This window comes from Pleuronectes platessa, chromosome 17 (assembly GCF_947347685.1).
Source record: "Pleuronectes platessa chromosome 17, fPlePla1.1, whole genome shotgun sequence".
NCBI lineage: Eukaryota > Metazoa > Chordata > Actinopteri > Pleuronectiformes > Pleuronectidae > Pleuronectes > Pleuronectes platessa.
The window spans coordinates 21257052-21269567 of record NC_070642.1 but is presented as its reverse complement, the minus strand read 5'-3'; the positions used below and the strand labels follow the sequence as shown (position 1 = coordinate 21269567).

The following is a 12516-nucleotide window of genomic DNA, read 5'->3' as shown; positions in this document are numbered from 1 at the left end:
ATAGTTGTGTGAATAAAGATGATTTCATAGTGTTTCTATTGAGGGAATCTGAGGAATAATAAATAAGAATCAAACAATGAGAATATATTAAGAAGATCTATGAATAAAATCTATTCAGTCATGGGAGTCAAATTAAATAACCAGATTAAACAATCCAACATTATTATGAGATTATTTCATTTCCATATCTTTATCGTTGGATATCAACGGTATTAAAATATGGTATCATGGATTCTCATATATCTTAAGTTCTCTTATCTGTGGTAGATTTATGCTACTGGTAGATTTGTATAATTCTGTTCCAGTTGTGGCTCATTGTTTTTGTGAGAGGAAGGAAACCAGTGGCGTCTGCTCGTCCACTGGTTTCCTCCCAGAGAGATAACCTCTCACCTCCACCTGAGATCTTTATACACGAGCAGTTTATATAACCTGAAAACACTCACAGGGATTTCTCTGTGTACGACTGCAACTGAAAACTAAGCTACTCTTTTGTCTGTTTGCTCAAATACACACAAATACATACACAAATGTACATTAACACATGAATACACACACTTAAAAATATATATACTGTATGTGCACAGACTCATATAAAAAGACACATACCCTTTTATCCTTGAACGCATAAACATATATACACATAAGTAAAAAACACATCAATACATACACACAAACACACACATACATACATATCTACACAAACAGACACACAAACTTTTTCTTTACAAACTCATATCAGTCCCACTGAAGTCTGGTTCACACACAGGTCTGAGATTCCAGGAGGGATTTGGACCAAAGAGCCTGAGGACTGGGTGAGAAAGGGGAAGGAAGTGTGTGTGTGTGTGTGTGTTTGTGTGTGTGTGTGTGTGTGTGTATGTGTGTGTGTGTGTGTGTAAGAGAGAGAGAGAGAGAATAAGTGGGTGCGTGAGAGAGAGTCTTTTCCCAGGACTCTGCAGCTGTCCGACAGGTAGGGGTCTCACTGAGGAGTAATGAATTCTTCCTGCAGCTCAGTCGGCCTCGGGAGACATCAGGACAACTTCACCTCGGAGACATCAGGACAGCTTCACCTCAGAGACATCAGGACAACTTCACCTCAGAGACATCAGGACAACTTCACCTCTGAGACATCAGGACAACTTCACCTCGGAGGCTTCAGGACGACTTCACCTCAGAGACATCAGGACAACTTCACCTCGGAGGCTTCAGGACGACTTCACCTCGGAGACATCAGGACGACTTCACCTCGGAGACATCAGGACAGCTTCACCTCGGAGACATCAGGACAGCTTCACCTGGGAGACATCAGGACAGCTTCACCTGGGAGACATCAGGACAGCTTCACCTCGGAGACATCAGGACAGCTTCACCTGGGAGACATCAGGACAGCTTCACCTCGGAGACATCAGGACGACTTCACCTCGGAGACATCAGGACGACTTCACCTCGGAGACATCAGGACGACTTCACCTCGGAGACATCAGGACAACTTTACCTCGGAGGCTTCAGGACAACTTCACCTCGGAGACATCAGGACAACTTCACCTCGGAGACATCAGGACAGCTTCACCTCGGAGACATCAGGACAACTTCACCTCGGAGACATCAGGACAGCTTCACCTCGGAGACATCAGGACAACTTTACCTCGGAGGCTTCAGGACAACTTCACCTCGGAGACATCAGGACAACTTCACCTCGGAGACATCAGGACAACTTCACCTCGGAGACATCAGGACAACTGTACCTCGGAGGCTTCAGGACAACTTCACCTCGGAGACATCAGGACAACTTCACCTCGGAGACATCAGGACAACTTCACCTCGGAGACATCAGGACAGCTTCACCTCGGAGACATCAGGACAACTTTACCTCGGAGGCTTCAGGACAACTTCACCTCGGAGACATCAGGACGACTTCACCTCGGAGACATCAGGACAGCTTCACCTCGGAGACATCAGGACAGCTTCACCTCGGAGACATCAGGACGGCTTCACCTCGGAGACATCAGGACGGCTTCACCTCGGAGACATCAGGACAACTTCACCTCGGAGACATCAGGACAGCTTCACCTCGGAGACATCAGGACAGCTTCACCTCGGAGACATCAGGACAACTTCACCTCGGAGACATCAGGACAACTTCACCTCGGAGACATCAGGACAGCTTCACCTCGGAGACATCAGGACAACTTCACCTCGGAGACATCAGGACAACTTCACCTCGGAGACATCAGGACGACTTCACCTCGGAGACATCAGGACAGCTTCACCTGGGAGACATCAGGACGACTTCACCTCAGAGACATCAGGACAGCTTCACCTCGGAGACATCAGGACAACTTCACCTCGGAGACATCAGGACAGCTTCACCTCGGAGACATCAGGACAACTTCACCTCAGAGACATCAGGACAGCTTCACCTCGGAGACATCAGGACGACTTCACCTGGGAGACATCAGGACAGCTTCACCTCGGAGACATCAGGACAGCTTCACCTCGGAGACATCAGGACAGCTTCACCTCGGAGACATCAGGACAGCTTCACCTCGGAGACATCAGGACAGCTTCAACTGGGAGACATCAGGACAACTTCACCTCAGAGACATCAGGACAACTTCACCTCGGAGACATCAGGACAGCTTCACCTCGGAGACATCAGGACAACTTCACCTCAGAGACATCAGGACAACTTCACCTCGGAGACATCAGGACAACTTCACCTCGGAGACATCAGGACAACTTCACCTCGGAGACATCAAAAGAAAGAAAGAGACTCGAACGCTCCTCTTGTTATTCTCTCCGTTCTGAGTCGGAGTCACATGAAGCATCGTGACCTTTCAGCAGATTAATAATTATAACATACATACAGTTCACTCACAGTTCTAATCTCTGAAACAGTTTTCATATCAGTTAAATAAATAAAAATACACATAGAAAAGTGAAGCCAATGATAAGTGTCTGAAACGTGTATTCTCTTAAATGACCAGCAGGGGGCGACACCACTCCACTCCACGAAAGGATGTGTGTTGTATTGCGCTGCTGCCACGTGATTGGCTGATACTTTAAATGCATGTGACCTGGTTATTGTTACGTTTATTACTTGAAAGTTTCATGTTCATAAACTTTTTGTAAAAAGTTGCGAACATTACAACTTATTTGAGTTTTAACTGCGACAAATTTCATGACCAAGATTAACACACTTTACTGGCTGATACACAAACACACACATACACACACACACACACACACACACACACATTTTTATTGAAGCCCTCACGGAGCTTTCAGCTCATATCTGGAGCAGAGCAGACATACCTGTCTGCCTCTCTAATGCCTGTAATTCTCTACCTCAGGGCCTGGCTGTGTGTCAATGTGTGTGTGTTTGTGTGTCAGTGTGTGTGTGTATCTGTGTGTGTGTGTGTGTGTGTGTGTATCAGTCTTATTTATAACCTGAATCCCTTCTTCTATATCATATTCTGCCTGAACACCAATAACAAACTGCTTGAAACAAGTTGAAAACATATTTCTAATTATAAACATAACGTTGACAAACATTAACATAAGAAGCTTGTTCTTCATATTGTTCAGAGTTTTGAACCCTGAAGTTAAATATCCATCCTGGATGTGAGACCATGTGACCTGACAGTGGGACGTGAGGCCATGATGTGTAGAGCTAAATGTTTTTTTTTAATATCTAGTTTATTATATATTGTGTCATTTATGTCAACTTCCAGTGAGCAATGCACTTTGGTGAAATGAATTGTGGGAAATCTGCTGTTTCTTTCCAGGTTGATTAAATTGTGGCCTCTGGCTCCCCCTGCTGGTCAAATAGCTGCGCCTGTTAAACGGAGGCAGAGTAAAAGATAAATTGAGAATTTGTTTTTACTTGAAATTCATTTATATCAACATTTTGACAAATGTTTGGCTAAATTCAATTACTTTTAATTTCATTTTGATTTCACATCGTCAACCTGACGTCTGGTTTTAGAACAATTGTGATATTTCTACATCTAAAGGCTCAACATTGACCAGAAAATGAAGCAGAACATTTCACTGGTTCACAAATAATAAAAAAAAAAAATGGATCAGCAGATACACGAGGTGGATTTATTTTAATCTCTTCAGATCGAGCTTATCGGACGGTGACATCTTCCTTTAACAGAGTACAAAGTGCAAACTGATAAAACTTTAAAATGTGCTTTCAAAACATCAAAAAATCGATAACGAGAAATTTAAAAAACCCCGTAGGGAATCTTAACGACATTGATAAAAGTGCCGGAATAAGTTTTAGACAGATTTGTGTTCAGGTTCAGAGTTTAACACAATAAGAAGAAACTTCATCTGAATCTTATCAAGAGATGACGACCGACATCGAGTTTACTGGAAAACCTTGAAATCATAAAGACAATAAAACAAACAACAGGTTTAACAACAGGGTGTAGAGGTCAATAAAAAATAAACATATACAACTTTTACCTAACATGTTGATGCAGCTGAGATTTAAACCTTATCATTGAGACGCTGAGTTTGAACAAAGGAACAATGGATCATCGCTCTCAGTGTAAACGGGTCCAAAGTCACGATCAACACGTCATCATCACAGCTACCATCATGGAATGATAATTACAGCGTATCAGTATTTATTGAAGGTGGATATCTTAAATACTCCGATATCACTTCCCTGACATTTTAATACACGCGTCAAACACATAAACAGATCTTCAGCTCTGACGTGACGATATTTATTAGTTTCTGTGTCTTTGGAGAAGAAGAGAAAACGTTGTGTTTATAAAGATATTGTAAAAAAGCTCTGATTGATTCTTAGTCACTGATCAACGAGCTCAGAACGAAGACGTTCCTCCGGCTCCGAGATCTGAATCCACCTCCGGACCAGTTTCTCCTCCTGAGGAAACTTAGAGTCGAGACGAGTGACTTCAGCAAGAACCCAGTTCTCTCAAGACCGAGCCAGACCTAGAGGAACCGGCTCAGAGTATCATCATCATCCTCATCATCATCATCCTCATCATCACTACCATCTGACACCAGATACCTCGTGAGACTGAGGTTAGAGTGATACATGTGTTTAATCATCTTTAGCACCCTCAGAAAAAGTATCGTTCTTCTTGTCTCTGGTTCTTCACCCACTGAAGAACCTGGTTTCTGTAGGAGAAGGTTCTGTGTTCATATCCACCGTGGTTCCTTAAAGTGTGAAAGGTTCTTTATTTCCCTGGTGGTGAGAAAAACCATAAAACTGAAACTGTTCATTTAAACATCGATAAATCTGCAGATTCATTTCTTGATTAATTGATTTATGACACATCAGAAAACGTGTCAATCATAATTCCCCAGGTCCTAAATCGAGTAGTATTATTATTATTCCTTTTCTCCTCCACTAGATATATATACACACACACAAACACAAACACACACACACACACACATACACACAGATACTGAGATGAGTTCAACATGTTAGTAAGAGAATAAAAGTAGCTGCATCAGAATGTGTTTGTTTGGTAGTTTAAACCACACCCACCCACCCACCCACACACCCACACACCCACACCCCCACACACCCCCACACCCACACACACACACACGCACACTAAGGTCCTGACATCTGCGTCTACACACTCAGATTAAAAATAGCAGCACCATGTATCAGTCACCACAGCTCGGCTTCAGCTTTCTTTTCTCCTGCCACTGAAGCACGAGCAGCGAGCTGAGCTGAACTCCTCAGGAGAAACTCAGGAGGTGAATGTGTGAATGTGATTGTGTGAATGTGATTGTGTGAATGTGATTGTGTGAATGTGTGAATGTGATTGTGCGAGTGAGGGACAGAGGAGGTTCTTCAGACGTCCTCCCTCCTGGTCCTCGAGAATAACGTCTGCAGAAGCTGTTCAGACAACAAGAAGCCGTCCGGCTGTAAAAGAGAAACAGATGAGATCTAACAGGTTAACCTTTGCTCTGGGCCACTGCTCCTGTGCAATAATGTATATATGACAACAACTTGACAACACAACACAACACAACACAGCCTGAACTGAACTCAACAGGAAGAGGAGGAGACAGAATATATACGACTGAATTAAAGCTAAATTGGACACAAGGAAGGGAGAGGCTGAATGATAAGGGTTACTCTGAGTGTGTGTACGTGTGAGTGTGTGTGTGTGTGTGTGTGTGTGTGTGTCTGTTTGTGGGTCTGGACTTTGATCGAACCCATCTCCAGTAAATGAGTTTATCACAGTCCTGTTCAGCAGATCATTGTCTCTGGAGCCGTGCAGCCGCTGTGTGACTTTGTGAATCCTTAAATAAAACACACTTCTTTCCCCCCCGTGTTTCTTCTGTGGGTTTGTTTCTGAGGTGGAACCCGTGTGGACGTGTCTCTTCTGAAACGCAGACATGATCAGCCGCAACTTCAAGAATGTGCTGGTGGTGTCCGTGGGGTTTCTGTTCCTGTTCACGGCGTACGGGGGCCTGCAGAGTTTACAGGTAAATAAAGAGTTTTGAAATCCCTGCGATGTTGTGTTCCTCTTTCTACACAACCTGTCGCTGTGTCTGCCCTGAAAGTAGTTTTCAGTCTGAGACGTGAGAATAATTTACTTTTAATTAACCTTTAAAATTAAGAACTAGCAGAGTTTCAGACTCTTTGTGTTACTTTCGTTTTTGTTATCAAATTGGGATTTTGTTTCACACCACAAATGCACTTAATCTTGAATTGAAAATATAATTTATCATATTCTTTAGAATGATATGAGCGAAAAGGAAATAGTTCGTGTTGGTATCATAAAGTATTTTAAGAATTTCATTTCTATTCTTATTGTTTATATTATTATTATTATTTAGGGACAACACTGTCATGCACGTACACGGTTTCCATTGTTACTGGATTCAAGATTTTATTTGCGTATAAAGTTTTTTGTTATATGGTCATAAAAAAAAGGATAAACGTGATAAATGTAGAATTTGTGTGGACACAACTACAACTTTGTGTGTTTGTTCACATACACCAATATTCAATTTAGGACAAACTATGTGTTAAAATGTTTCTGCTCCTGAATCAAAATCAATCAGCGGCAAACGCACATCATGAAATGTAAACAATAAAAGAAGTAACACATGGTTGTCGTGACCTCGTCCCTCGCTGTGTGCAGAGCAGTCTGAATGCGGAGGACGGGATGGGCGTGGCCTCTCTGAGCGTCATCTATGCCTCCATCATCGTCTCCTCCATGTTCCTGCCGCCAATCATGATCAAGAACCTGGGCTGTAAGTGGACCATCGTCCTCGGGATGTTCTGCTACGTCTCTTACTCCTTCGGAAACCTCTACCCAGGATGGTAAAATAAAACTCAAACCTCTACCAAGACCCCTTAAACCCGTACTACATTCCAATAACCTGTCCTGGATGAACTCCTCAGGTACACCCTCATCCCCACCTCTGTGATCCTGGGTTTGGGGGCCTCCCCCATGTGGTCGGCCAAATGCACGTACCTGTCCATCGCCGGGAACGCTCAGGCCGCCAAGGACGGAGAGAAGGGCCCCGACGTCATCAACCAATACTTCGGCATCTTCTTCTTCATCTTCCAGTCGTCGGCCGTGTGGGGAAACCTCATGTCGTCGCTCATCTTCGGACAGGACACGGACATCGGTAAGAGGGAGGAGGAACGTGGTGACACTCGGGGAACAAGTCCCTCGTTAGATAACCTTAAAGAAAACGTTCAATTCTTAGATCTGCCCACTTATCTGGATTCACTCAGACAAATGAACATGTTCTTCCATTGGTCCACGTCTCCACAACAAGTACTTTAAATATTCTAAAATATAACAGATTATCCTGTGATGCGCGATCTTTACATCACGTGTCTGAGGTGTTTCTGGATCTACTTCCTGTTCCTGTGTGTCTCACATGTTTCTGGATCTACTTCCTGTTCCTGTGTGTCTGACGTGTTTCTGGATCTACTTCCTGTTCCTGTGTGTCTCACATGTTTCTGGATCTACTTCCTCTTCCTGTGTGTCTAACATGTTTCTGGATCTACTTCCTCTTCCTGCGTGTCTGACATGTTTCTGGATCTACTTCCTCTTCCTGTGTGTCTAACATGTTTCTGGATCTACTTCCTCTTCCTGTGTGTTTGACATGTTTCTGAATCTACTTCCTCTTCCTGTGTGTCTGACGTTTTTCTGGATCTACTTCCTCTTCCTTTGTGTTTGACGTGTTTCTGAATCTACTTCCTCTTCCTGTGTGTCTGACGTGTTTCTGGATCTACTTCCTCTTCCTGTGTGTCTGACGCGTTTCTGGATCTACTTCCTCTTCCTGTGTGTTTGACATGTTTCTGAATCTACTTCCTCTTCCTGTGTGTCTGACGTTTTTCTGGATCTACTTCCTCTTCCTGTGTGTCTGACGTTTTTCTGGATCTACTTCCTCTTCCTTTGTGTTTGACGTGTTTCTGAATCTACTTCCTCTTCCTGTGTGTCTGACGTGTTTCTGGATCTACTTCCTCTTCCTGTGTGTCTGACGCGTTTCTGGATCTACTTCCTCTTCCTGTGTGTCTGACGTGTCTCTGGATCTACTTCCTCTTCCTGTGTGTTTGACATGTTTCTGGATCTACTTCCTCTTCCTGTGTGTCTGACGCGTTTCTGGATCTACTTCCTCTTCCTGTGTGTCTGACGTGTCTCTGGATCTACTTCCTCTTCCTGTGTTTGTCTGAAGTGTTTCTGGATCTACTTCCTCTTCCTGTGTGTCTGACATGTTTCTGGATCCACTTCCTCTTCCTGTGTGTCTGACATGTTTCTGGATCTACTTCCTCTTCCTGTGTTTGTCTGAAGTGTTTCTGGATCTACTTCCTCTTCCTGTGTGTCTGACATGTTTCTGGATCTACTTCCTCTTCCTGTGTGTCTGACATGTTTCTGGATCTACTTCCTCTTCCTGTGTTTGTCTGAAGTGTTTCTGGATCTACTTCCTCCTCCTGTGTGTCTAACATGTTTCTGGATCCACTTCCTCCTCCTGTGTTCTTGACGCCGTCACTGATCGAAGTGTAACTGACGAGAATAAGAAAAGGCGAATCACACAATGCTGACAACTACACATCATATTATTTTATTGGTGCTTATCACCTGAAATGAGGACGCTGCATTTCTGGGAGGACAAAGTTATTTGTTGTATTTTTATTTCCGCAATGGTCCAAACTGTTGAAGTCTGAAGTCTGAATTATTTGTTGGTTTAGTAACAGAATAAAAGAAATTAATACAAATTTTGAAATGTTCTCTACAGCAGCAGCATCATCTTTCTGACATTTTATCAACGCTAAACGTGTTTATCACATTTTTTCTCCCGGGCAGCGAACATCCCAGAGGAGCAGCTGATTTTCTGCGGAGCGGCCGACTGTGGCCTCAACATCAGCTCCAACAGCACCACCTCCAGGCCGGCTCAGGAACTGGTGTGGACGCTCGTCGGGAGCTACATCGGTAACTTCGTCGTCCTCTCTGTGCATCAAATCTCAATTTTGAATTTAAACAGTCAAAATAAGCTATTTTTCTAAACCACTATTTATTATTCGGAATGTTGTTTTAGATTACTTTAAAACTAATGTTAGTTCTGTGTTGTTATAACTCTGAGTGCAAACGGGTCCTGAGATCCATCCTTCCACTCTACGTTTTGTAGATTTGTCTGAAGATTAAACTGGAACTTGTGCAGCCGTTCACTCGTTGTGTTGTTGTGTTGCGTGGCAGGTGTGGGTGTTGTGGCCATCCTCATCGTGTCAGTGTTCCTGGACAACATCGACCGGGAGCAGGCCAGCGAGTTCCGCGGCAGCCACGAGCCGTTCGGTCGAACCTTCCTGGCCACGTTCCGGCTGCTGAAGGACTGGAGGCTGGTGACGCTCATCCCTCTCACCATGTACAGCGGCTTCGAGCAGAGCTTCCTGTCGGGGGAGTACACCAAGGTGGGGGGGGGGGGCCGCCGCTGCAGCTCTAATGAAAGATTTCACTCGATTTCACCACGAACAAAAAACACACAACAGGTTGTTTCAGGAAGGGAATTCAGAGCGTGGAGATGTTTGACTGTGACTCGACTCACACAAGCACGGACAACAGGAACGCAAGAGCGACAATTTAACACAACCACCACAAAAACACAACAGGACGAAACCACAACAGAAACACAGCACCACAAAAAGCATTGAGGGAAATCCGGACCGATAAATACACAAGATACTGAAGTAGAAATACACACAGGGAAGTACTTGAGGTGAATCTGGCAAACAGGAAAGTGAACCACAGGAAGTACAGATGTTGATTGGCTGATTGAAAACAGGCGGGAAACTGAAGCACAGCAGGAAGTAGAAGACTTATCACAATAAAAGAGAAAACACAACAACACAACGGGTCCAGAGGAGGATCAGTTGGCTTTGATGAGCGGACACACAACCTCCTGTGTGTTTGTGTTTTGCAGAACTACGTGACGTGCGCTCTGGGGATCCACTACGTCGGCTTCGTGATGATGTGCTTCGGAGCCACCAACTCCGTGTGCTCCTTCATCTTCGGCCGACTGGCTCGGTACACGGGCAGAGCCGCCCTCTTCTTCCTCGGTAAAGTCACCCAGACGCCGGTCGGCCGACGACCTGAACGATTTCTTTATGCTAACGTCGTGTTGTTGAATCTGTCGGTTTTCAGCCGCTCTGACCAACTTCTGCTGCATCATCGCCCTGCTGCTGTGGAGGCCGCATCCGGACGAGCTGGCCGTGTTCTTTGTGTTTCCCGCTCTGTGGGGAATGTCCGACGCCGTCTGGCAAACTCAGACCAACGGTAAGAAACTCCCATCAGCCCCCCCCCCCCCCCCCGGTGGGTTCCCGGCTGAACACCTGAACCCATAGATATATAGATAAAGGCTAGATGTCTCGGCCAACCGCGTCAAACATCTGCACATGGCGGCCATCTTGCAACAGTCAGCTCGCTCACCCATAACATTGTGTTGTAGTTGTACGTACTTTTTAAATAACCATAACTTGCTAAATTTTCAACCGATTTTTTAAACGGTTTGGTTTGTTATAAACGTCAGGGATGTAGTTATGACACTTATTTTCAAAAAAAAAGAATAATGTTCTATAAAGGTACAAGTTTTCCCTTTACAAATATACATCAAGAATTATTTTATTTAGTTTTATTTAAAAAGTACATGTTCCACTACCAACACAATGTTATGGACGTTCGACTCCGTTCGGCATCTAGCCTTTATCTATATATCTATGAACCTGCCCCCTTGTTTGACCTCCTCTCTGCTTCCTGTCCCTCAGCGCTCTACGGCGTCCTCTTCTCCGCCGACAAAGAGGCGGCGTTCGCCAACTACCGCATGTGGGAGTCCCTGGGCTTCGTCATCGCCTTCGCCTACAGCACCTTCCTGTGTCTGGAGACCAAACTGTACATCCTGCTGGCCGTCCTGCTGCTGACCGCCGTCACCTACCCCATCGTGGAGTACCACGCCTGGAAGAACCCCGCGCCGGACGCCAAGGAGGCCTTCTTGACACAAGAGGACAAAGTCATCTGTCAGACAAAGGTCTAGAGACAAGTGTCTCATGCTTTCACTCGAGCTGCCTTCGCTTGTTTTCCATCAAACGTTGTCGTCACATTTCTGGAGCAACAACACGGACGAGATGAATGTTTGCTGGGAGAGATATTATGAATTATGAGCATCGTAATAAATCTGTGAAGACGAACTGAGGAAGATTGTGAGAAGATCGGAACTTTGATAGTTTACGATAAATGTGCAGAAAAAGAAAAACATTTTCATAAAACGTTATCGTGCTGTAAATTAAATATCCAACTGAAATGAGGTACTGTAAATTGTATTAGTAAGAAAACTGCATAAATAAAAATATGACTATGTATATGTATAAATATATATGGGTGGATTTTATGGCTAAACATTTGTATAATGGAGTCAGAAAGCTAAATGCTAAAAAGTTTTTAAAGATTTAAACTGTCATTTTACATTTCAATATTGTAATAAAAACAATACTTGTTATACTATGATTAAAACTTTGCATTAGATGTGAATGTGAAGCAGTGAATCACTTATATATTTATATATAAAACCAAGATTTCCTTTCTCTAGTTGTGGAAAAGAAGAAGCACGGACAACAGGCTGCATTTCAAATGGTGCTTTTATTGCAATGTGTTGCATTCCCACATTCATAGATGTTATAGATTTGTTAGTCAAAGCATCATTTCCTCAAGGTTGGCATCCTCACCTTGGAAAAGAAAGCAGAGGGATCAAATGCACGAGGTGTTTGTATTTTGAGTGTAGTCGAGAAGTGTGTGTGTCTGTGAGTGTGTGTGTGTGTGTGTGTAAACTTGAGCAGCCACGAACATATGAATGAACAAACCTCCAAATTTAGACTTCCAGTAGATGCAAAGAGAGTTTTTAATTGTCAAACAAACAAAAAGAGCGTTTTGTTTGTCGCTCCGCCTGCAGGGCTCTCACTGCCTGCAGGCGCTGGACCCGGCCTGAGACTGATTGTCTACAACA

At 44.0% G+C, this 12516-nt stretch overlaps 1 protein-coding gene across 1 annotated transcript; it reads left to right on the top strand.

The window, feature by feature from the left end:
• The first annotated feature begins 5976 nt into the window (after positions 1-5976).
• Positions 5977-11550, top strand: unc93a (unc-93 homolog A). The gene is made up of 8 exons (XM_053444781.1): positions 5977-6489; positions 7152-7333; positions 7415-7644; positions 9333-9458; positions 9723-9934; positions 10444-10579; positions 10665-10796; positions 11285-11550. The coding sequence occupies exons 1-8, from the start codon at positions 6400-6402 to the stop codon at positions 11548-11550; spliced, it is 1374 nt and encodes a 457-aa protein (XP_053300756.1). The 5' UTR covers positions 5977-6399.
• Positions 11551-12516: the final 966 nt, after the last annotated feature.

Bases quoted from the DNA above. Each gene is read 5' to 3' on its own strand.
- unc93a (XM_053444781.1), top strand. From the start codon at position 6,400: ATGATCAGCCGCAACTTCAAGAATGTGCTGGTGGTGTCCGTGGGGTTT. The intron at 9,459-9,722 runs GTAACTTCGTCG...GTTGCGTGGCAG, and splicing joins GCTCGTCGGGAGCTACATCG to GTGTGGGTGTTGTGGCCATC. The intron at 10,580-10,664 runs GTAAAGTCACCC...GTCGGTTTTCAG, and splicing joins AGCCGCCCTCTTCTTCCTCG to CCGCTCTGACCAACTTCTGC.